General features: G+C 44.2%; 1 protein-coding gene across 1 annotated transcript in view; it reads left to right on the plus strand.

Annotated features, from left to right (window-relative positions):
* Positions 1–26,653, plus strand: part of DUSP16 (dual specificity phosphatase 16) — a 98,640-nt gene that overhangs the window by 45,220 nt on the left and 26,767 nt on the right. Inside the window, exons 2-3 of the mRNA XM_073315620.2 lie at positions 3,456–4,049; positions 5,267–5,405. Coding sequence (XP_073171721.1) covers positions 3,819–4,049; positions 5,267–5,405 — 370 coding nt within the window. The 5' untranslated portion in view covers positions 3,456–3,818. The remainder of the gene's footprint in view (positions 1–3,455; positions 4,050–5,266; positions 5,406–26,653) is intronic.

The raw sequence follows: 26,653 nt of genomic DNA on the forward strand, positions 1-26,653 counted from the left end.
TATGTTGCAATGGAGCACAATGAATTGACAGTCACTCCATGATGCAGTTTAGTACATGAAACTGGCAGCCATACATGTGAGACAAAACTAAAGTCAAAGTGCTTGTAACATTCAGATTACCACTATGTAAACACAGCCAGAAGTTTGCAGATTACAAAACTGTATTAGAAAATTTACTAAAAGGACTCAAAGAGAGCCATACCTCTTAAAAAGGGGGGGTGGGGGGAGTCCTTACAATCAGATTTTTAGGGTCTTTGAGAAGAATTTGTGGCTTTAGAAAAACTCACACTGTGTGAGAAGGGGCTGACTGTGTCAGCAAGAGGGAATAAATTGCCTGGGAATATTGCTTTTTTTCATAGCCTCTTAATTTACTTAATAATAATCCTTTTCTGAAGGAATGTTTTTAAACATTTATAAATCAGTAAAATTAAGAATGTTGAAAGTTCATGAAACTTCTTACCTACTGTATTTCTTCTTTGTTATTCAGACTTAAACTCAGCCCTTTACCCATCCGAGCAGAACATCTAGCTCAGTAACGGCGTGATCCAAATCCCATTGTAGCTAGTGGAAAGGCACCCATTAATTTCATCAAGCTTTGGATCAGGCTCTAGTATGTCTGGGTACAGAGAAGTGAATCCAAAATTCAGGGTACAATATATTAATACAAATCTAAACATATTTTTTTCTTGCGGTTTTAGAAATTAGGCATAACTCGCTAGGCTAACAAGCTCTAGCCATGCTTTATGTTCTTTTGTAACAAGATAGTTTAAAGCCTGTTAACTAGTTCAGCTTTATCCCCTTCAGCCTACTTTTAAAATAAGCGTGGACTTCAGTGAACATTCTATGTAGGAAAAGCATCTGCTGGTCAGATTGCATAGATAGGATTTCGCTAGTTCCTAAAGGTCTGCTATAGTAATTTTTCCCACTACTTTATTTTGGCCTCTAGAGAAATATGTATTTCACTAGGTCTGAATAGAAATGGTGGCAACTTGCCATGAAGCAGTGGGGTCTTGGCAATTAGATAAACAACATTTTATCAACCCAGTGACTGCTTATGTACAAGTCTGGCATGTTTCTTGTGCTGGTAAATGCAACACTGTTCTCTTTAAAACATGAAACAAGTTATTTATCCTAGGGTTGGTTGGTGTGTGTGTGTATTTTAAGACTAACTCTTGCTGTCAGAGTGAACCTTGTTCACTTTTCTGAATTGAGATTAGATATATGCGGGGGGGGGGTACGTGTTTTGAATAATCTTTGTCTAATTAATGGAACACCTACTGCTGTGGGATTTCCCACTGCTAAACACAAATGACCTGTTACTATAACAGAAACCATGTATACAACCATTTCTGAATTAATTTGAATTCATGAGCTTATCACAATAAAGATGTTGTTTTCTTCAGACTTGACTCCGCAAGGTGTTAAGTGCTTCCTGGAGGGTGCTGAGCTCCTTTAACTCCGCTTGTAATCAGTGGGATTTAAAAGTACTCACCACCTTACACAATTGGAACCCCTGTTCATTATGCTTGCAGACCAAGGTGCATGTGCTACTTTAGACCCTGATTCTGCCCTGGAAAGTCTGCAGGCCCATCCCTACCTCTGCGCTGTTTGTAGTTCAGGATTAGGGCTGTAAAATGTGTTCTACCCTGGACGTATTCTGGCTAGATTTAGATGAAGACTTAAAAGAAATCTGAGGTAAGATTTTTCTTTTTAAAAAAAATCCAACAACTCAGTATTGCAGATGGGGTTGTGTTCAAAGCCTCTTATCTTTGCATGTGCATTGTATACTAAATTTCAGAAATATTTTTTTGCAAAAATTAGTGCTTTGAAGTTTACAGAAATGTTCCAGTGTTTAATTTGTATCCCCCAAAAGAGACTGATCGTTATGGGGATTTTAATAATTTTTTTTGAACCTCGTCCCTCTGCCCCTTTTCTCTAACAATCCTCATGGTTGGATTGCCTTGCTTGCCTATCATCAGTCTGGTATAACCACTAGCAAATTAAGATTGCCTGGGTTGCAGGTCAGATGCTACGAGCCTAGGCTATAGCTAGCTGACATGACAAAGAGCTGCTAGATTTGTACTTTGTTTTGTATCAAAGAGGTACTTCAGTTTTATATATGACATTTCCCTAAACAACAGAAAACAGCATTACTACACTGCAGAACCACTTGTAGCTGAGAAGGATATATTGGACAGATTTAAGCACAAATTGTTCATTTTGGGTATGTCTACACTGCAATTAGATACCTGTGGAGGGCCCATGCCAGCTGGCTCAGGCTATGGGCTGTTTAATTGCAGTATAGACATTGAGGCTCAGGCTGCAGCCTGAGCTCTGGGACCCAAACACCTACACTGCACTTAAACAGCCCCTTAGCTCAAGCCTTGCAAGCTTGTGTCAGCTGCCATGGACCAGCTGTGGGTTTTCAAATTGCAGTAGAGACATACCCTTTGTGGTCCTGCAAGCCATGCTGAATTTCTGGCAGGTTTGCCCTTGTCTGTTAACCCTAAACTGTGTCCATTGCTGTGGCCTCTGAGTACATATCCCACAGGTTCCAGAAGCAGTGCCCTCTGGGAGACTTCAAAAAGCAGCTGACCGACTGTATTGGGAGGACAAGATGAACCATTTCATCTAGTTTGTACACCACTCTGGCACTAAAACTGTTTAAACTGGATTGGTTGAGGTTATATCAGTATTTAGCTCTGCTGAAGTCACCTCCGAATGATATTTAGCAGGCATGTAAACTGTTTGTAACACACCTCTCACAAGTGCTCCAATTAGACTGAACAAACATGGTGAATTTCTCTAGTGTAGACAAGCCTTATGTCATTGATACTGTACGTTGAAAGATAAACCAAAAAGTTTGGGTCCTGAAGGCAGCATGTTGCTCTTGTGTGTTCTCTTCACCCACCTTCTCCAACCAGGGGAGTTGATATGCCATTTTAGCTCCTGACAATTTCCACTCAAATTTTTGCCCTCACTTTAAGGTGAAACTTTGAAGAAAGACCGTGCACAAGCTCACACAAAAAATCCTTTTCAAAGCATCAAGCTTTTACATTTCCCTAATAAATTGTAGATCTTCTCACTAAATCTGCTGCAATGCACCTAGAAGGAACACCAGTGCTTAGAGCAGTGTTGCATAATTCTATTCTAACGCACAGTCTTATGAAGCGATTGTTCCAGTGACAACAAAATTCTTCAGTTAAGACTGACTGACTGTATTTGCCCCAACAGGGTAATTGTACAGCCAGGATAGTTGGAGTAGAGTCAGAGCCCACTCTTCCAGATATTACCCCTAGCTCTTTGGAGTGTACAGCAAAGAAAATGTGAAGTTTTAAGTGTATATTAAAAATGTAATGTCTGCAGAGCATGGGCTAGATTGTGAGAACGTCAAATACTGTATACTGCAAGCACTTTTCTTTTCTTTTCTTTTTTCCTTTTTCTTTTTCTTCCAGGCCCTCAGTCCGGTGCAAAGCTGGGAGCATAGGTAAAGAATGATGTAATGCAGTGGCAGCCCAAAAGCATCTTTTGTTTGAATTGTGAAATGGCTACTCCATAGTAGTCTCCTGATGAATCAGATGTGAGGGGCTGCTTTGTGGAATGAGCCCTTTGTAACAGCGCATCAACTGGAAGCAGAAGGAGACATTCACTTGGAGGGCTCTTTCTGAAAATGGGTTTAACTTTTCTTTTGCCAGTCACTACCAGCATGACCTCATACACTTTCAGTACAATGGAGTGGCTAAGCCTTTGAGTACATAGCCATTACATCATCTCTGCAAATTAGAAAGGGAGGTGGTAAAAGAGGCCTTATTGTTGTCATGGCTGATGAGATGATCAGGACTCAACTCGTGGTTGCTGAGAGGTTGGTGGCTTTACTGGAAAGTGGCACAGAAAAATTGCTACTGATTGATAGCCGTCCCTTTGTGGAATACAATACATCCCACATCTTGGATGCTATCAATATCAACTGCTCCAAGCTTATGAAGCGGAGGCTGCAGCAGGACAAAGTGTTGATTACGGAACTCATTCAGCATTCAGCAAAATACAAGGTAAGGATGGTTCCCCCCCACCACCTTTTTTTTTTAAAGGGTGTGTGGAAGTAAAACTTTAAAATAAAATTAACTACATTGTAGTGAAATGAGTAATGATGAACTGCAGTCTTCCACAACTTTATTATCTAGTTCTCAGGAGCTACAGTAAATAAACTACTGGTGAATTTATGCTTATAGACGATACAGTAATGTTTAAGAATTTAAGATTACTGAAAATCTCCCCATCAGTTTACTTTTCTATAACCCTCTTAAGGGTTTTTCATGTAGTATGGTCCCTGTATGTAGCTAATTCTTATTTCAAGTGTATGTTTTTGCAAATTAAACTTCAAACATCTTGGTGTATAAAATACAGTGAATCCCATGGTAAGGAGCCCCTTGAGAGACCACCACAAAAATCCAGTTGTTGGAAGTTTTTTTTTTTATACATGTGGAACAGAACTATATTTAATACTTTCAAGGATTGTTTGGGATGGTCTTTTTTTGGGCAGCAAGGATTGCTTATTAAAGGGTTTTACTGTACGTTGTGGAAGGAAATGTGTAAATTCGAAAAACCCCACCCATTCTGGCTAACTCTAAAATATCTTTTGTTTGGATTAAAAGATAAGCCTTTCATAGTTAGGCCAATGAGAGAGAATTTTAAGTGAATCTATTTGTGGATTTTATTTAAGAGGTCTTTCAATGTTTCCAAAATGTTTTGGGTTGGGCAGAAAAGACTGGGGGGAGGGGGAGAAGAGAGTGAATGTCTGCATAAACTTTTTGCCACAGGTTGACATGTTATACATGGTGTAATCTGGAAAGTCTAATTTTCAAAAAAGTCAATCAAGTTTTATAGATGTAATAAAATATACTTGTAGCAGTTCAAGGTCTTTGGATAGGTAAATAGTTTGGGAGAAGAAACTAAAGGTTTGTTGCTTTTACATTTGAATGCAAAACACCTTAATTTCAGGTAAACTTTTTTTAAAGTGGCTCAGATTTGCCCAGTGGATGAACCTCATGCAACAAGCTTCAGCCCTGATCAGATAATCCATTTACTAAACCCCGAAGCAATACAGTACAGTCAGGTTTACTAAGAGGTGTAAAAATGTCAGTTTTATTTAAACCTGTATGTAAAATCCAGATACTGGAACCACTGTACAGTAAAGATGTAGGGTCTCTTAATTCTGTTTGGTAAGGTTTCCTATCCTTTCCCTTATTTGCAATTATTTGCTTTTCAGATTGAGATTGATTGCAAGCAGGAGGTAGTGGTATATGATCAAAGTTCCAAGGATGTTGCCTCTCTGTCATCTGACTGCTTTCTTACTGTACTACTGGGCAAGTTGGAGAACAATTTCAACTCTGTACACCTGCTTTCAGGTAGGATGCAAGAAAATCACTTGAGCGAGGGAGGGTGTAATTCTTTATATGTAAAGAGTGCACACTTTCGCTTTTTTGCCTGTATTAAGAAAAGGGTTGTATTAAACCTGCTGTAGTCAGGTCACTTAAGTTTATGCATGTAACTGTAGGGTTTTAAAAAATAGTTACAGTACTATGTGCAGATAGATGTATATGCTGCACATGTGAGCATCTCTATAAAGCTTAAGGTCCTGACTTCTATTTACACTAGGGCTCTTTACACTATTCTGGCTATGTAAAACGAGAATTGGGTTCTAGGCTTTTTACCTAGAAATGCTGATTATATTTGACCCGGAAGCAGCTTTAGGAGTGCAGTTCCTGGCTCTTAAAGCCTTGTATACACTTTGGGGGGGAGGAATGTCCCTCCATTGCTGAACTGGAGCATAGAACTAAAATGTCCACACTGGGGAAACAAACACCATATTCTCAGTCTTGTGTGGTTTTTATATTTTTTCTCTCCCCTTTCCCCTGCTCTCAATTCTCCCCAAGTCTGAATCGGAGAAACAGAAAGCTATAATACAGGGTTAGTTTTTGTTTGGGGTGTTTTTTGGGGGGGAGGGTTGAAATGGAGGGGCAGCAGTTTCTCCTATTCAGAAGGAGATGCAGTAGACACACACATGATACCAAGTGAAGGGGGATAAAGTGAAGCCAGTGGTGGGAAGAAGAGAGAACTGTATATAGCAGTGGTTCTCAACCTGCGGCCTGCAGGCCGCTTGCAGCCCAATCAGCACAGAGCTGCAACCCATGTGACATCCTCAGGGCCATACAGGTAGTATTGGATGAGACCCACATAACACATTGAAAGGAGGAGACTGACAGTGTGGGGTAAGTGGACCAGTGGGAGGCACGCACACATCCGTTTCGGACTGAGTTTGGTCTCTGGGCCAAATAGGGGTGAGCAACACTGAGGATGCAGCACACTCAGCTTTTGGAGATGCTGCTTGTTTCTCCTACTCTAGTTCCCACATCCTTATCTGGCCCAGTGAGGGAGAAGAGTTGGTAGGCTAAGGAGAAGGGAGCTGAAAGAAAGGTTTGCAGGGCTTCTTTGGCAGGGGAGGGAAAATTTCAGAAACCTGCCCTCCAAAAACAAAACACCAACAACAAAAACCTTCAAAGAAATTACTGTAGTCATTGGGAAGGGAAAGGTGCATAGAAATTAAGGAGAAAATGGTTATAAGAAAATGAAATGCAGAGGGAAGGGGGAAAGGGAAGAAATTCTAAAGAAATGTTTCCTTGTAGCAGGAGGCTGCATTTGAGGTTTTTCAGTGACTTCATCCAACAGTGGTGGTGAATTGCATTGGTTGCTGATAGAAACTGAGAAAATTGCCCAATTTGAAAGTGGAGTGTGGGGATCTCAGGGAGATATTCCAACAGAGAGAAACTCAACTAAATGCCTGTTGCTAATGATGCAGTGAGAAGTCTCGAGTGCTTGAAGCAAAATGAAGTTATAGTTATTTGACTTCAGTGGGAGCTATGCACAGACACAGAGTAGATTTGTTTAACTGTGTCGGGGTGCTCGGAGACTAGTTTTACTTCTTGACTGTCTTATCAAGAGTTATGCTTCTGAGCTTTAGTTTCTGTCTCTACAGCCAAGTAATTCTTCTTGTGTATGAGACCCCCCCTCAACCTAATAAACAGAAATAGTTTTACCCTCAGGCACTGGATACATTTAGAGAGAAATGCTGAGAGATGTGACTAATGCTTTATTAAAATTGAAACTGTTTTTGTTTACAATGGACTTGTTAGAAGCAGTTCATGCCACATCATGAAATCCTTTTTCTGATCAAACGTTACAAGTGTCTAACTTGTCCAACTGGCTGTGTTGAGGGTGCTTTTTTTTTTTTAAATAACGTACGCTGCATTGTTGCATCATGCCACAATACAAAGTATTCACACTTAATGCACCCAGAGGGAAGACGTACCAAATTCTTCCTCCTCGAAATGCCTTACAGCTCCGTAATAATTAAGGGACAGATCACCGGCAGAGGAACCTGAAGGAGGCAGCCAGAGAACTCCATGAGGCTCACCTCCCAGCATTTTCAGGGCACCATTATCCTCTAATGGGAGTGGGGAGATCAGTCATGGGATCAGTGAGGAAAAGACACCTAAGTTCTGTGGAGATTGACTCTCTGCATCTATTGTCATTTTCCTACTGGTGAGCTCGCTCATGTCAGTTTTGATGGAGGCACAGTAGGACTCAATGCTGCTTTGGAAAAAGCATTAACTCTGTGTGAGTGAATGGACGGATAGCTGGGTGCTGAGCAGGGGAGCATGTTCAGTCTCCTGCTCTGCTTTCACCTCCATGTGCCTCCTAATCTCCATGGAGAGAAGACCCCAAAGAGCAGCACACAGACTCTTCTGTGGCGTCGAGGAGAAGAGTGAGTGACCGTGCAGAGGGAAAGCACCCCAACTCTCCATGGCCACGGCAAATCCCACTTGTGTAGGTCATGTTTACACTAGGAAGAAAGGTTTGTTATTGGCACGCTAGTTACGTGGTTAGGCCAGACCAGGCAAGTTTTAATTTTAACTATTAAAGTGTTAGCTGATCAACATAAACCTAGGCTCCCCACTAAAGTTGAGCCCCGACCAGCTAGTGTGTGACTACCCTAGTGTAGACAGGACAATATATACTTTAAGTTGTATTTAAAAACCTGTTTTCTTAGTGAAGGGAAGGCTGTAGAGTCACCCTCACGTAAAGTGGGGATAATCTGGTTTTTGTTGTTGCAGAGTATAAACATAATTGAGAGGTGGAAATATTTACTACATGTAGTAGATTAATAACTGTGCCATTTCAGGAAAGATGAGCCAAATAAGAAACTACTACGGAAAAAAAATTGATAACTATTAGTATACTCAGACTACACTGCTTCATCTCCAAGTTTCCTTCTTTTATATCCAACTTCCTCTGTTTTTAGTATTTGTATAGGAAAATATCTTGTCCAGTCTAAAATGCTGTTTGTTTTTAATAGAAGGTTAGTAACTAAAAAAGGAGCAAGTCTTACACAAGTGGTGGACAAGGCTATAGATTAGGCCACAGTAGGAAATGTAATCTTAGAAAAGTTGCCTTTCCTGCTTGAGTATTTTAAGTATGAGTCTAATGGAATGAATCTTTTTTTGCCTGTTTAAAAAAAAAATTGTGTAAAATTTAGTGTTTAAAAAAAAAAAAAGGCAATAGCTTGCTGGTGCCTTGCTCTGTAGAAGACTGGATAAAATTGTTCTTTCAGCAAGTTGATAACAAATCCTTGTAAAACATTTATGGCTAATAACGAGTTTAGGGGTCAATGCACCTTGCAGAAAGGGAAAAACTTAAGTCTAAAGGTTTTTCTTAATCACTGTGTAGCTTATTTACAACAATGACCTGAAATAAATGTGTTTTGGGGGAGGGAAAAAAAGTAAGTCTCAACAGCAGTTAATAGACTTCTTGGGAATGGTCTCACTGATCCCCATTACTGAGGGTTCAATGAGTTGTTTGGTTGTGTTTTTTTTTTTTTTAATTGAGGCTTAATATGAAGGCACACCTCCCCCTTGAAGATTACTTTTAATTGAAATTACAGATGGAAAGCTCCTTAAAGGGACACTATTAGCTAAAACCCTGGATTTGACCTAGTAAAAACACTTGAATCTTGTGAGCAACATTCTTAGGATTCTAAAGGTCTGTTTTGGCTTTTAAATTTACTACTCATGATATTGAAAAAGGGCACCCACTGCTTATCCCTATTCCCAGCACGCCCTGAGGGAAGGAGGTGGTGTGCAGAAAACTCTGTGCAAGCCTGGGACCGAGCATCAGGCTGTTTACTCCCTCTGGATCCCTCGGCTCAGGTGGGAGGGGGCAAGCAGTTGTCTGGGCTGGTGGGGCTATGGCTGGCCTATGGGTGGGTTTGGGGGTGTGGATATCTGGGCAAGAGGGGGGCCTTGCAGCTGGCCTTGTGTGGAGAGGGTGCAGGTATCTAGGCTGGGGAGGCCCTGTGGCTTAGCTCTGAGGGGGTTTGGGTGTATTGGCTGGGGGGACCCTGCTGCTGGGCTCAGGGGTGGAGGGCAGGGGTTGTGGGTGTCTGGCCCCCGGCTGGGCTTGAGGGGAGAGGGAAGAAGGTAGAGAAACTGGGTTGTCATAGGGGTTTCTTTAACTCTCTACTCCTGGGGGAATTTTTGTGTGTGTGTATTGTTACAGACATACTTCCTGACAGGTATTTTGAAATAAATTCTCAAAATAATTGAAACTGGTGTAATTATGTAGTGCTGTTTTGACAAAAAAATTGCAGGATTTTAAAATATTGTGTGCAGGATTTTTAACGTTTTGGCACAGAATGTCCCAGGAGTAACCCATGTACCACTATAACTAGGATCTTACAGCTTACACTAGAGCTCCCATCATTTCTATCGCAGGTGGAGCTGCATCTGCAGTAGTGCAAGAGTAGGAAATTTTAAGAAAAAGCTCAGTATAGATACAGCCTGTCATTGTAACCTATCTTTAAAGTGAATAGGGCCACTCATGTGAGCGAAGAGTTACAGAATTAGGGGAACAGGTTTCAGAGTAACAGCCGTGTTAGTCTGTATTCGCAAAAAGAAAAGGAGTACTTGTGGCACCTTAGAGACTAACCAATTTATTTGAGCATAAGCTTTCGTGAGCTACAGCTCACTTCATCGGATGCATACTGTGGAAAATGTAGAAGAACTTTTTATATACACACAAAGCATGAAAAAATACCTCCTCCCACCCCACTCTCCTGCTGGTAATAGCTTATCTAAAGTGATCACTCTCCTTACAGTGTGTATGATAATCAAGTTGGGCCATTTCCAGCACAAATCCAGGGTTTAACAAGAACGTCGGGGGGGGAGGAAAAAACAAGGGGAAATAGGTTACCTTGAACCCCGACCTGGGATATTGTATCTACTACCCAAGATCCATAAACCTGGAAATCCTGGGCGCCCCACCATCTCAGGCATTGGCACCCTGACAGCAGGATTGTCTGGCTATGTAGACTCCCTCCTCAGGCCCTACGCTACCAGCACTCCCAGCTACCTTCGAGACACCACTGACTTCCTGAGGAAACTACAATCCATCGGTGATCTTCCTGAAAACACCATCCTGGCCACTATGGATGTAGAAGCCCTCTACACCAACATTCCACACAAAGATGGACTACAAGCCATCAAGAACACTATCCCCGATAATGTCACTGCTAACCTGGTGGCTGAACTTTGTGACTTTGTTCTTACCCATAACTATTTTACATTTGGGGACAATGTATACCTTCAGATCAGCGGCACTGCTATGGGTACCCGCATGGCCCCACAGTATGCCAACATTTTTATGGCTGACTTAGAACAACGCTTCCTCAGCTCTCGTCCCCTAACGCCCCTACTCTACTTGCGCTACATTGATGACATCATCATCATCTGGACCCATGGAAAAGAAGCCCTTGAGGAATTCCACCATGATTTCAACAATTTCCATCCCACCATCAACCTCAACCTGTTCCAGTCCATACAAAAGATCCACTTCCTGGACACTACAGTGCTAATAAACGATGGTCACATAAACACCACCCTATACCAGAAACCTACTGACCGCTATTCCTACCTACATGCCTCCAGCTTTCACCCTGACCACACCACACGATCCATCGTCTACAGCCAAGCTCTGCGATACAACCGCATTTGCTCCAACCCCTCAGACAGAGACAAACACCTACAAGATCTCTGTCAAGCTTTCTTACAACTACAATACCCACCTGCAGAAGTAAAGAAACAGATTGATAGAGCCAGAAGAGTTCCCAGAAGTCACCTACTACAGGACAGGCCTAACAAAGAAAATAACAGAACGCCTCTAGCTGTCACCTTCAGCCCCCAACTAAAACCCCTCCAACGCATTATTAAGGATCTACAACCTATCCTGAAGGATGACCCAACACTCTCACAAATCCTGGGAGACAGACCAGTCCTTGCCTACAGACAGCCCCCCAACCTGAAGCAAATACTCACCAGCAACCACATACCACACAACAGAACCACTAATCCAGGAACCTATCCTTGCAACAAAGCCCGTTGCCAACTGTGCCCACATATCTATTCAGGGTACACCATCACAGGGCCTAATAACATCAGCCACACCATCAGAGGCTCGTTCACCTGCACATCCACCAATGTGATATATGCCATCATGTGCCAGCAATGCCCGTCTGCCATGAACATTGATCAAACTGAACAGTCTCTACATAAAAGAATAAATGGACACAAATCAGATGTCAAGAATTATAACCTTTATAAACCAGTCGGAGAACACTTCAATCTCTCTGGTCACGCGATTACAGACATGAAAGTTGCTATATTACAACAAAAAAAACTTCAAATCCAGACTTCAGCGAGAAACTGTTGAATTGGAATTCATTTGCAAATTGGATACAATTAACTTAGGCTTGAATAGAGACTGGGTGTGGCTAAGTCATTATGCAAAGTAACTTATTTCCCCTTGTTTTTTCCTACTCCCCCCCCCCCCCAAGACGTTCTTCTTAAACCCTGGATTTGTGCTGGAAATGGCCCAACTTGATTATCATACACATTGTAAGGAGAGTGATCACTTTAGATAAGCTATTACCAGCAGGAGAGTAGGGTGGGAGGAGGTATTTTTTCATGCTTTGTGTGTATATAAAAAGATCTTCTACACTTTCCACAGTATGCATCCGATGAAGTGAGCTGTAGCTCACAAAAGCTTATGCTCAAATAAATTTGTTAGTCTCTAAGGTGCCACAAGTACTCCTTTTCTTTTTGAGAATTAGGGGAAAATTTTCAAAGGCACATATGATAGGTGCCTGATTGCTATTTGAAAATACTTTCCTGAGGACATCGTTACTTTTGCACAGCCTTGGTAAAGACCTGTGTGCTCTCTTAAGCTTCCCTTAGTCTGTCTCTTTTGGCCTCTCCGGCACACAGTTCCTAGGCATGCTCTGTTACCCCTACAGAGAAATAGGTCGCGCTGGCCTAGGCCCCGGCCCCTAGGATGAGCGCTGTACAGCATCCCAGACAATGGGGCCATGATCTGATTAGGAGCCTTTTACTCACTGCTGTAATATAATGGATTTGTTTTTTAATCTGCTCTAAGAACTCAACAAAATCTGTGTGAAGGGACCGAACAGGAGAGTGCAAGGAAAAATAATGCTGTCTGCTGAAATGGCAGTGTTCCTAACTGAGTGAGCTGCATGAGCTTATGTAATGGAAAATGGCAGGCATCCCTGTTTAGCTGAGCTGGAATGCATGAATTGTAATGATCTGAGTAGATCTGCAGTTCATTTAAACAAGGTGGAAACATGGCAGATGCATAGAAGTTCAAGGCAGAAAGCTGACAACTTTATTTTCTTTGGTACGCACAGGGAAAAAACTGCTGTGGCGTTAGATAAGCATTTTAATATGTATGGGGGGAAATATGGAATGGGAACACAATTTTGAAGGTGCTACTCATAAGCCACAATTGAAGAATAGCTAATCTTACATGAAGCAAAGTACTGCTTCACTAAGCTTTAGGTATTTGTATACTTATGGGTTTTTATATTAATACTGCTTCATTTTGTTATTGAATGGTACATAAGGCATCTCTACAACCCCCCCACCCCCTCAGTCTTAGTTAAACTCTTGTTTGGAGGACAGCAACTTCTTCAATTCTAGTTTGCTCTTCTGGTCTTTGGTTCTAGGCTAGTCTTTTACATGGTCTTCGCAATTGTGCTGAAACAATCCACAAGTGAAAATAGAAATGAGGTAGATAAAAATAGATAAGTTTGCATGAGTTAGACTTCGTTATCAGGCAAAAACATTCTATAAACAATTAGAAACATTGATACATAGCTTTAATTTTTTAATGGACTTTTTGTTTGAAGAGGTATTAGTCCCACTTTATACAATTTACAAATGGAAGTGACCCTAGCTGAGGAGGAAAAAAAGAATGTCAACCTGAAGTTTTTTGGTTAAGTGGGAAACCTTTTATCTGTCAAATGATCTCTTGCTGCTTCTCTAGTGGATGCTTGCACTTGGTTTTTGGTCTGTCACCTGGGATTTAGACTTTACTGTCTCTCACTTCCCATGCCTCCTGACCTAAAATCAGTTAAGTGTGTTTATATGTGTGTATATATATATGTGTGTGTGTGTGTGTGTGTGTGTATATATATATACACACACACACACATATATATATAGAATATATAAACACAGAGATTGGGAATGGCTATGCATATCATCTAAGTCAAGAGTGGCAATGCTGAGAAACTGGCAGAAAGATGAGTAGTTTTTCTTTTCCCTCCTGTCCATGTTGACAGAGTACAGTGAAGAAAACTTCAAAGAGAAGTTCTGCCTCACCTTTTAACTCTGATAATCTCTAACAAGAATCCAAGTTGGGAAGGGCAGGGAGGTTGTGGAAAATCAGACTGTTTGAATGACACTAAAAAGGGTGATACAATCTTTGTAACTGCTTTTCTTGGGTATCCCCACTATGCATTGTTCCTGGGCTTCTCCAACAGGCCTTCCATCCTTTCAAACAGACAGTTACTGATTGATCTCTGGTTTCAATTGAGTAGCTAAGGAAGGAATTCTTCTGTGAATCTTGCCATGTAACCATATATCTGGCTTTTGGTTTTCCAGCAGTATGTGTTTGTCAGACTGCTGGGAGATTGTGCTAAATATTTCACAAGAGAATTTTTTTTTTTTTTAAAGGATGTGCTGTTTCTTTGGACTTCATTTAATAGGCGCTCTGCGTGGATTTCCAATACCCTCAGTCAAACCACTAAACCAGGGATAGGCAAACTTTTTGGCCCAAGGGCCACATCGGGGTTGTGAAACAGTGTGGAGCGCCAGCTAGGGAAGGCTGTGCCTCCCCAAATAGCCTAGCCCCTGACCCCCATCCGCCCCCTCCCACTTCCTGCCCCCTGACTGCTCCCCTCAGAACCCCCTTCCCATCCAACCCCCCCCGCCCCTGCTCCTTGTCCCCTGACCGCCTCCTCCCAGGACCTCCCGCCCCTAACTGCCCCCCCCAGAATGCCACACCCTATCCAACTCCCCTGCTCCCTGTCCCGTGACTGCCCCAACCCCTATCCACACCCCTGCCCCCTGACAGGCCCACCGGGACTCCCAGGCCTATCCAACCTCCCCTGCCCCCCTGGGGCCCCACCCCACCCCACCCCCACTCAACCCCCCCCACTCCCTGTCCCCCCTGGGATCCCACCCCCTATCCAACTCCCCCTGCTCCCTCTCCCCTGACTGCCGCCTGGGACCTCATGCCCCTTATCCAACCCCCCACCCCCTTACTCTCACCATACCACTTAGAGCGGCAGGATAGGCTTATTTGAAAGCCTGGGAGGTGGGCGGGCATAAGCCATGCTGCCCGCGTGGTGGCATAACTGCAGGGGAGGGGCTGGGGCTAGCCACCCTGGCCAGGAGTTCAGGGGCTGGGCTGGATAGTCCCACGTGCCAGATGTGGCCCATGGGCTGTAGTTCGCCCACCCCTGCTCTAAACCAAGGGTTCTCAAACTTCCATTGCGCTGCCACCCCTTTCTGACAACAAAAATTGCTACACAACCCCAGGATGGGGGACTGAAGCCTGAGCCCACCCAAGCCCTGCCACCCGGGCAGGGGGGCCAAAGCTGAAGTTCAAGGTGTGGGGGGCCTATAACCTAAGCCCGGGGCAGTGGGGCTCTGGCTTTGGCTTCAGCCCCAGGCAGTGGGGCTCAGACTTCAGCCCTGGGCCCAGCAAGTCTAATGCTAGACCTGGCGACCCCATTAAAACAGGGTTGCAAACCACTTTGGGGTCCTGACCCACAGTTTGAGAACTGCTGCTCTAAACTGTGGTATCTGAAATTAACTTGGTCTCTGTAAGTTGAGAAAGAGACAGCTTGAACTCCATTGATGTTTTAACCTCTCACAACTGGGGAGTCTCATTATAAAGGTCAGTTTTCTCTGACCCGCCCCCAAATAAAATTTCTTCCCTCTTCCTCTCCTCCTGGGCTTCTGGGGTTGTCACCCCTCCGGGTTTTACCCAGACAGTCTGGTTTCTGACTTCTGTGTCCAGATGCCATTTAGGGTTGCCAGGTGTCCAGTTTTTGACCAGAAAGTCCAGTCAAAAAGGGGACCTGGTAACCCTAAATGGCTCCCAAACCACAAGTCCGGTTACCACGGGGTGGGGCTGGGTCATTAACCTGCACCAGGCCCTGCTCAGCCGGGGCTGCCTCCTACCTGTAGGCAGTCTCCTTGAGACGATCCAGTGAGCGACAGGGTGGGAGGGGTCCCCTGTTATCAGCAATTAGAAAGGTAGCAACCCTACAGCTCCTCTACCAGATTTTTGGCAGAGGAGAACTGCATTGGGCTCCCTTCAGAGCTTGTGATGTTGCTCCTTTTTGACAGAAGTGTGAGGAGTAAATTAAGTGAGGAGTGGAACTGTCTGTTCTTCTTACTAACTTTTCATATTTCAAGTTCAATTTCCTGACAGTCTCAAAAATAAGGAATATTTTGGTTTGTGAGGAGATAAGATATTAAAACACACATCTGCCCACACACACACATGCACGACTCTTGCTTTCTTGTGCTTTGTCCATGTTTTCAACTCACTTAAAGAGGGCACTCACCTTTAGACACTTATGGGAAAATTTCAGTTGTTGTGTCCCTAAAGCACTTGAGAGCATTAAGTAATTAATCTTCTCAAAGTAACTTTAAAGGGATGTTAGGAGGAAGGATTATCTAGTGGTTAATGATTTATTTGAATTGTAGTTATATCTAGAAGTCTGAGTTCAGGACAGGGCCCTATTATGCGATGCATGCATTCATTGAAAAGACTAATTCTGCCCCCAAAGAATTGTTTATTGTCACACGCTTAGATTGTAAAAGATGGATACAAGAGACAGTGGGAGTGCAAGGTAACAGCTAGACTACTCTGATTAGTGTAACCATCAGCGATGACAGCCCTCCAGCTGCCTACTCATTGTTGAGTATTTTCTAGGCATCACAGCAGAGGTGAGTTTTTCAGAAAGATTTGAAAGAGGATAGCGTAGTGGTCTTGTGGAACTTTACAGAAACTTCACAGGAACTTCCTTCCATGCCAAAGGGACTGCATGGGAGAAGGGGCAACCGTGAAATTGGACTGCTGGGCAATGAAGGCTGGCATCACTGGCTGAGCAGGAGCAGAGATTGACCACTTATGACCAGGTAAGAGAGGAGTTAGGGCAGGGCTAACCCAGTTATGGACTTAAAACTGAAGATGAGTAGCTGGTGCTTGTGGTGAAAATGGGGAGTTTAAGGTAACTGGAGACCAAGAGTTATGACATCTGGATCTTGAGTTATAACTGACTGCCAGGGACTTCCTGTGTGATCACTGTGTCTTTGTTCCCCATATATAAAATGGGGATAAACACCTACCTCATGGGGTGAGGAGCCTTTATTAAAGGGCTTTTGAGCTTCTCTCAGCAAACATACTATGTAAATTAAGTATTTTTAATCAGAACCTGCTAGTGTTTAAATTTTTGCTGAAATCTTCCTGGTTATCTTTCATCAGCACACCCGTTGAAGTGTGTATGAAGGCCTAGCTTGATCCAGCTGAAGGAACTAAGGTGTGAATACTCAAAATAAGGCACTGGAACACAGTCTGCGGAGAGGAAGCTTCTCATTTTCTTTTCGTAGTTTAAAATGCCTTTGCAGTAGGATTCCATTTTGAATGGTTGAAATGGGTATTAGATTGTACTGATAGAGTATTTAAGTTACACATTTCTGTGATTTGTACTTTACAAATCCAGATCATAGATCCAGAACCTAGGAGAATCTTTTTCTATAATAGAGGTTATTGTCTCTCTTTAGTCAAAGATGCTGGTTTGGTGGCCCTGGAGAAGGGAAATTCTCTGTCTACAGAACTGATATAGTATCTGCAGCAGCAACCAACAATATTTTTCCCAATGTTATCAAACTACCCCATTCTGACCTGGCGGGACCAAAATTCTAGGATTGTGAGAGTAGCTCTGTCTCTATGCCTAGTCAGTCTTTGCATGTTAAACAAAGCAGTTTTAAGGACCTGTCTCAGTTTTTTCTCCTACAAACTAGTTGTGACAATTAGCCGTGCCAACTTTCCCATCGTTTGGGTACCCCGTGGTCGAGGTGTGTGGTGCAGGCCTCTCTCTGTGCCGAGATGATAATGAATTTGAACAGGAAAATAACTCCGCCTGAAGGAGTTTGTGAAAACTTTATCCCTTCTAGGTTTGGCCCTATATTGTTTCCTGAGTTAGCTAGGAAGGGAGCTGAAACGCCTCTGGTATTAGGATTCCTTAACAATCATAACACATATAAACTGTATTAGGAATCTTGAGTCCCTTTGATCAAAGGGAGGTTGAGCAGCCACCACTTTTCAGATCCATAGCAACAGGGTAATTAAATAGGAGACTGGATTTTGGCAGAAGTCTGTGAATGGAAGTGGAGGCATGTATGCAAGGAAAGCTGGCTTTACAGTAAAGATCGGGGGGGGGGAGCACACTGTGTTTTCTGCCACCCACAAGCATTTTGGGCTGCTAAACCACTGAAGGCTTTTGGCACCATAACGTAGTTTCATAGAAACTCCATTTGAGAATCATAGCCACAAGTAATGAACTAAACAAGTCTGCACTAGAATGCACTGTGGTACATCAATATGTGTTGAGTGCGCTGACCGCTACCTAAAATGAACAGATGTTGATGTTTATTTAAAACTGTGAACTCATTGAGGAGAATCCAGTTCATTCTAACAAGCTACCTAATGAATTGATTTAGGTTTAGCCAATTATGTCTAATTGTAATTTCTTGTAGAGTTGTATCTTCTAAACTCCGTTAATAAGTTTACAGAGCCAAAACAAAAAGCTGAACTATAGTGGATTATTTTTTTCAGATAGGTACAGTCCAACTGACTTTAATGTCAACATCCATTTACCAGAATTTTTTTTTTTTTGGACATCTAATATCTTCTTCTATAGGACCAGACCTTTCTCCAAACCAAAAAAGAAAATTGCCAAGGCTGAGTGACATTTTTGCAATTATTTGGAGCTGAAAAGTGAACTCCATTATGCATCTCACTGTCTGTACATACTCTGCAAATAGGTTGCAGTGAAAAGCCACTTTGACAGTACAATAATTGACATTAAGTATTCCCTTGGAACTGGCAATCATTTTTTCATACAGTAAATAAGAAATTGCAATTTAGCTTTGATGAATAGAAACAGTTTGCCATTTAGTTTGACATGAGGTGAACTTATCTGTGTTACCATATTTTTATTTGCAGGGCACAGGTAATCTTTCAAAACCTTCATTTAAAAAGACCTTCAAATTTCTGCACTTATTGGAGGGATTATTGGTTGTGTTTTGAAAAGAGAATGAAAATAGCGCACAGTTTATACTTTTAGGAAATTCTCCCCTTCTGCCCCCCCGTCCATAGTTTTAAAACAAATAGAAGAGAAGAGGCTTTGTTTTGTTGAAAGTCAAAAGACCAAGTTGTTTGATTCCAATTTCACAATAAAGCACAGAAGAACCTGAATGGCTCAATAAGGCTATTTAAAAACAAATATTTCAAAGTTCTTCTTGACTTTTTCAGTCTCTCTAATTCCAGTCCATTGTGCATTTGGCAGTTGCCCTGATTGCTAGGGCTACAAAGAATAGCTTGCCAGATATTTCAAACAGAGGATTATCCTTGTGGTTTAGGCACCCCTGGCTAGAAGGTGAACTGAGATTTACCAAAACTTGCCTAGGAGGTTAGGACCTAGGCCCAGTTAAGTTTATCAAAAGCTTCAGTGAAACTTTGTTAAAACTACTAGCTCTGATAATGACCTGTAGATCTTGCTACAGTTTCAACATGCCCATGTGATTGATTTACTATTTGCAAGGGCTGGAGTGGTAGTGGAGAATGGGTGTTGTTTAGAAATGAGTGCCAAAAGAAAAGCACATTTTCTCTTCCTAAAACAAACAGCAGGGTGCTGCAAATCTGATCTTGCCACTAGCCTAGTTCCAATTTAAGTAGTTATGGAGATGATTTAGAGATTAAGTTTGCCTTGGCAGAAAGGTGATGCACATGTTATAAAAAAAAAAAAATCTATTTCTTCCCCAGTAAGCTTGAATGTGTGATTCTTTTCGAAGGCAGGGTTTGTGCTTTGTGTCCTCATCTGTCCACTAAGTTAGTTTTCCAGTTACCTTTACAGCAAGACAGTAGGTAGTATCATTAACTAAAGCTCTGTTCTTGCATAGGAAGATGCTTATATTAGGGGCATGCTAGTTTTCAGCCTGCAGGTACTCTAGTATGGAACTCAACCAAGCTTTACAGCCAGAGATGCTTGAAACAAGATGGGATACTTTTTCACTATCGGAACATTTTTATGTAAAACTTCAGTATTATGATTCAGTATTTCTGATGTCAAAAATCAGCTAACAAAAGTATGGACGGTGCCAGATCTTTGGGCTGGAATTTAGTTTCACTCCTATGTTGCAGCTTAAAGTTATGGTACAGATAGATATTATTTGTTTCGAGTTCTTGATACTATGCTCTATATTTGGATCAGAAAGTCTAAACTGAAATTGTTGCATTTCCTCGTGACAGCTGTCAATAGTTTTACTTTATTGAGGCTGTGTTTGTGTGGATAATGGCTGCTGTTTGAATTGGTCTCTGCTGTTGTGGGGAAGGAAAAACAGAAGGTATTTAACAGAAGGGAACTAAAGACACATTCATTAAGATGTTGCATCTGACTTTAAAGGAGTGTGGCACATTAAAGGTAGACAAAGTAATTAAGAAATAAGGATTGGTTCTCACACCCTTTGAAGGCAGTGGCTCTGTAGAAGAGTGTACTCACCACAGGCACACCGCCTCATGGCTGGGCAGGACATAGTGGCTTCTCCTTTGGCAGCCCTTGAGCTTCAGCCCAACTTCAGGCTTTGTGGGCCTTCCAGCAACTGGCTCCAGGCTTTTTGCACCACTGCCTTAGGTGTGCCCAGAGGGGAGCCCAGGCCCACACTCTGCTCTGGATTCCAGACCAGGAAAAAGAGAGAGTCTGTTTCTTCAGACCCTCTCTTCTGTATCCCTTGGCTGCTTCCTACCATAGTCCACAGCAAGGCTCTTCTCACAGCCTATTCCTAGGTTGACTCTCTTCTGCAGATCCACCCCCAAAATGGGAACCAAACTAGTTCAGGGGAACAAAAGAAACATAAAGGTCCTGCACCAGGCCTGCCTGTCTGCCCTCAGGAGGCTCTGAGACTTTAGAGGCTCTGGTTTGGCGCTGGGCCTTGCTTTGTGAAGCTAGCCTAAAAGGTCCTCTCACAGTCAGCCACTACTGGGCTGGAATCTTCCTCTTTTAACTCCTCCCTCCGGACTTGGCATGTCACACCTGTAACAAGGTGGGGCTGATTGGGCCTCTCTGACTCTTGTTAACCCTTTCTTGGTTAGTGTGGAGTCTATGTACCCCATCATAGGCTCCCACTGATGCCAGTGGGACAGAATCAGGCAGTGATGTACAATGCAAGAATTAGGAAAACATTTAAAGGAACTGAAAGGTCTCTGACATGAGACTGGGTGTAGGGAGAGTCCATTAACAGAATGTCAGTGGTATCTGGATACTCGGGGCGAGAGTGAGGGTGTCTCCCTAATGATAAGCTCTATTAGACTAGGGAATAGTATCCCAGAGGAAGTATTGGAAGCATCATCAGAAGTAGAAGACGATAGTTTGACTTTGTTTAATCTTCCTTCTCCTTTCAGGTGGGCTGCTGAGACTCTGGCCCTACAACATCTTAAATCAGCTACATCTAAAAGTCTTGACCTGCCACATAAGTGACTAAATATTCAAGAATCTCTTTTCATAAGAGGGAAGAGTTAAAGCAATATCTGGTACACGTTAAGAACTCTGTAAATTATTTGGAAAGGGCCACAGTTAGTCCACAATGCATTGCTCAACATATTAGTCAAAGGACAATGAATCTCTCTTCTCCAGAATGGAGATGAAGTAGAGTAAAATAGGAATTATCTGGGATGGGAGCCTAACTAATAGGAACTCTTGAAAACACTGAAACCATGAATGCTTTGCTTTTCTTCCCCCTACTCCAAGTGGATGACTGAATTATTTTCCTCATCCACTCATGGCTGGAACTTGCTGCTGGAGGCTAAGGGTATGTCTACACTGGCAAGTTTCCGGGCCACAAGTTATACCACTTTTATCAACACGCTGGAATTAAACTGCTGTTGCGTGTCCACTCTGTGCTCCTTGTGACGCTGGAGCGCATCCATGTTAGCCGCTCTTGCAACAGCAAAGACAGCAGTGCATTATGGTAGCTTATGTTGAACTGGCTGCAGGGTGCTTTGGGAAGGGTTTGCAATGCCCCATGGGGCGGGCCCAGCATCACATGATGCAGGTTTCCCAATCCCATTGTTCCATGGGCATCCTACTACATTGCCAGCTGCTTTGCAACTGAAGTGTGTGCGGGGGTGGGCGGGAAGAGTGAGTGAGTGTATGTAGGGGGGAGAGAGACAGTGTGTTTTGGTGGACAGAGTGTGTGTCAGCATGCTGTCTTGTATGTTCAGACAGCGGCAGGAAGCAACCAGTCCTGAGGCAACGGGAGAGGGAAACCCTGACATCAGCAACGGCTGTCAGAAACGGGGGAGGAGTGTATGTCTCCAGGGCAGCCAAGTTCAAAACAATGAGCAGAACGGTCATTTGAGGCATTGTGGCATAGCTCTGGAGGCCAATTACTGCGCAGAAAGCAATCAAGTGTCTACACTGGCAATAGAGCGCTGGAGCCTTTGCGCAAATAGCCTTATGACTCTCGTTGCGGTGGCTTTTTTGCAGCACTGCAACTGAGGAGTTTCTGCGCACAAAGTGGCTTGGCAGTGTGTACGCATGTCTGCAGTTTGAGCGCAAAAAGCTGCTTTACTGCACAGAAACTTGCCAGCGTAGACAAGCCCTAAGGGAATACCATCAATGAAACTCTTCTAATGTAAACCTCTCTTCAGCTGAGCTTGTTACCGGCAAGTCATTTGGCGTAAAGAATAATATTTTGGAGACTAACGTTTAGCGCTCAGTTATTGAAGACTGATTGATTGAGATCTTTGGCTAATACTCTCTTCCTAACATAACAAAAGGGAGACTTCTCTCTGGGTAAAGGGATAGATAAATCTGTAAATAGAATTGTTTCCCATAGTATTTTGTCCTGCTGAGTTACTTTTGGATTTTGCCAGACATATTTTGCTTTTCAGATACATAGGAGCTGTTAAGAATGTGACTGCATTGTAAGACACGGAAATGCTTTGAAAATCTGAAGTAGATGGGATTTAATTTTTTTATTAAACTAAGGGCCTGGCGACACTTGCAGATGTAGAGCGCTGTGAGTTAAACCAGCCCTTAGAGAGCGCAGCAGGGAAAGCGCTGCCGTGTGTTCACACTGTCAGCTGCAAGCGCACTGACGTGGCCACCTTTGCGGCATTGGGAGCGGTGCATTATGGGCAGCTATCCCACAGAGCACTCTTCCCATTCTGACGCTGTGTCTTGTGGGAAGAGGGCGGTGGGTGGGGTGCAGGGCATTCTGGGTCCTGTCCCAACACCCCATGATGCATCGCTTTGCATCCCAGCAGTCCCTGTGCTTCTGTCCACATTTGGTGCCATCTTTCAACATTTTTTGTACTGCGTGCTGTAGGAATGGATCCCGAACTGCTGAGGAATATGCTGATGGTCTCACCAACACATCACAAATAGCAGTCAAATTACTCCTCAAGCTACTGTAGCTACTGGACACCCGCTCGGGCCCAGAGGGCTTTAAAATAGCCCTGGGAGAGGGCTGGGGCAGGGGAAAAGCTGGGCTGATTGGCAGAGCAGCCGCAGCTGGGGGCCATGCCCCAAACAGACCCAGCGGGCCATATAAAAGCCAGGGAAGCCAGGAACAGAAGAACACTCTCTCTCTAGCTCTGAGAGGGAGGGACCTGGCTGCAGGAACCTGAATAGAGGATCTAGTTTGGAGCAGGGCTGGGGAAAGGCCAACGGAGCTGGGGAGCTCTGGCCTAGGAAAGCCCCAGGCTGCAGGCCTGGGAAGGCCTATTAGGTATGGGGGTTGCAGGGGCAGCCATGGGTAGGCAGAGGCAGCAGGTCCAAACCCAACCTTGCCTGTGATGAGTGGCTCATACTGCAGTCTGCCCCAGGGAGCGGGAGCTAGCTGGTGACTGGCAGGAGCCTACGACTGAGGTGGGAGGGGGAGACCCAGAACTGTGACGGTACTGCGAGGGGGCAGCGCCCAGTTAAGGGGCACCAGGGTCCTGGGAGGGACACAAGAGCCAGCAGCAAGGCGAGACACCAGCTGACAGAGGGCGCTCTAGAGGCTGGAATGTTAATTCCCTGAGATGACCAGCAGGAGGTGCCGCCGGTGTGTCCGCCTAGTTACACTACAAACTGATAGTGAGGAGTCCGACAATGATGTCGACTCACATAACGCATATGACACAAGATTGCTTGTAGCATTCACGGACATGCTCACCACCGTGGAACGCCACTTTTGGGCTCAGGAAACAAGCACTGAGTGGTGGGATCACATCGTCATACAAGTCTGGGATGAGGAGCAGTGGCTGCAGAACTTTCGGATGAGAAAAGCCACTTTCATGGGACTGTGTGAGGAGCTCGCCCCCACGCTGCGGCGCAAGGACATGAGATTGAGAACTGCCCTGACGGTGGAGAAGCAGGTGGCTGTTGCAATCTGGAAGCTGGCAACTCCAGACAGCTACCGATTTGGTTGCTAACTAGTTTAGAGTGGGGAAGTCGACCGTTGGAATCGTGTTGATGCAAGTTTGCAGGGCCATTAATTGCATCCTGCTCAGAAGAACCGTGACTCTGGGTAACGTGCATGACATTGTGGCTGGCTTTGCACAAATGGGTTTCCCTAACTGCAGAGGGGCGATAGATGGCACGCATATTCCAATTCTAGCACCAGCCCACCTAGCCTCCGAATATGTTAATTGGAAGGGGTATTTCTCTATGGTTCTCCAGGTGCTTGTGGATCACCGTGGGCGTTTCACTGACATTAACACAGGCTGGTCCGGAAAGGTGCATGACGCATGCATCTTTTGGAACGCCGGCCTGTTCAGGAAGCTGCAAGCCGGGACTTTCTTCCCAGACCAGAAGATCACTGTAGGGGAAGTTGAAATGCCCATTGTGATCCTTGGAGACCCTGCTTACCCTTTAATGCCGTGGCTCATGAAACCCTACACATGGAGCCTGGACAGCAGCAAGGAGCGGTTCAACAACAGGCTGAGCCGGCGCAGAAAGACTGTGGAGTGTGCTTTTGGCTGTTTAAAGGGCCGCTGGCACTGTCTGTATGGGAAGCTGGACCTGGCCGATGACAACATCCCCACGGTTATATCCCTGTGCTGTACCCTCCATAACATTTGTGAAGGGAGGGGTGAAAGATTCAACACCTGGAGGCTGAATTTGAACAGCCAGAGAATAGGGCTATTAGAGGGGCCCAGCACAGGGCTGCAAGGATTAGGGATGCCTTGAGGGAGCAATTTGAGACTGAAAGCCACCAGTAATGTCTGGTGCCCTGCACGGGAGTGAAGTGCAGTGTTTCCAGTGTCAGTAGGAATTTGTATTTGCTGCACTGACTTGCAGTGCCTGTTGCTTTCCTGGGCTAAGGTATCTTTTACTTAATGCAATAATAAAGAATGTTTTCAAAGCCAAAAACTCCATTTATCAAAAAGAAACACAACTGCTTGGGAAACAGAAAGGGCAAGGGGGTGGGGTGGGAACGGTAGAATCACAGATTTGCATATGTCCTGTGATCATACTCAGCCTTCCTGTCTGGAGTGCTGTGCAATTAGTGTTGCACTTCTGGCTGGCTAAAATGCATGGTGAGGGGGGTTGGGTAAGGGTTGTAGTTTTGCAGGGCTGCGTGGTGAAGCTACAGTTGTTGGAAGCAGCTGGTGGCAATAAGAACCCGGATGTTGGGTAAAGTGGGTTGGAGGTGACATGGGGGCACGAGAGAGTTTTGGGACAAGAGCTGCAAGGGGTGGGACAGGAGCAGAAGTGCTCCGCTTGCATGGCTATGAGCGCCTGTATCGAGTCCGCTTGGCACTCCATAATGCTTAGCAGCCGCTCCGTGCTTTGGTGCCGGCGATCCGCATTCTGCTGGTGGACCCTCCTTTCGCTCTTCCGCCACTCCTACGCTTTTTGATTTTTCATTAAGGGACTGCTGCATGACTTAATAGAATCATAGAATATCAGGGTTGGAAGGGACCCCAGAAGGTCATCTAGTCCAACCCCCTGCTCAAAGCAGGACCAATTCCCAGTTAAATCATCCCAGCCAGGGCTTTGTCAAGCCTGACCTTAAAAACCTCTAAGGAAGGAGATTCTACCACCTCCCTAGGTAACGCATTCCAGTGTTTCACCACCCTCTTAGTGAAAAAGTTTTTCCTAATATCCAATCTAAACCTTCCCCACTGCAACTTGAGACCATTACTCCTCGTTCTGTCATCTGCTACCATTGAGAACAGTCTAGAGCCATCCTCTTTGGAACCCCCTTTCAGGTAGTTGAAAGCAGCTATCAAATCCCCCCTCATTCTTCTCTTCTGCAGGCTAAACAATCCCAGCTCCCTCAGCCTCTCCTCATAACTCATGTGTTCCAGTCCCCTAATCATTTTTGTTGCCCTTCGCTGGACTCTCTCCAATTTATCCACATCCTTCTTGAAGTGTGGGGCCCAAAACTGGACACACTACTCCAGATGAGGCCTCACCAATGTCGAATAGAGGGGAACGATCACGTCCCTCGATCTGCTCGCTATGCCCCTACTTATACATCCCAAAATGCCATTGGCCTTCTTGGCAACAAGGGCACACTGCTGACTCATATCCAGGTTCTCGTCCACTGTCACCCCTAGGTCCTTTTCCGCAGAACTGCTGCCTAGCCATTCGGTCCCTAGTCTGTAGCTGTGCATTGGGTTCTTCCGTCCTAAGTGCAGGACCCTGCACTTATCCTTATTGAACCTCATCAGATTTCTTTTGGCCCAATCCTCCAATTTGTCTAGGTTTTTCTGTATCCTGTCCCTCCCCTCCAGCGTATCTACCACTCCTCCCAGTTTAGTATCATCCGCAAATTTGCTGAGAGTGCAATCCACACCATCCTCCAGATCATTTATGAAGATATTGGACAAAACCGGCCCCAGGACCGACCCTTGGGGTACTCCACTTGATACCGGCTGCCAACTAGATATGGAG

This window comes from Lepidochelys kempii, chromosome 1 (genome assembly GCF_965140285.1).
Source record: "Lepidochelys kempii isolate rLepKem1 chromosome 1, rLepKem1.hap1, whole genome shotgun sequence".
NCBI lineage: Eukaryota > Metazoa > Chordata > Testudines > Cheloniidae > Lepidochelys > Lepidochelys kempii.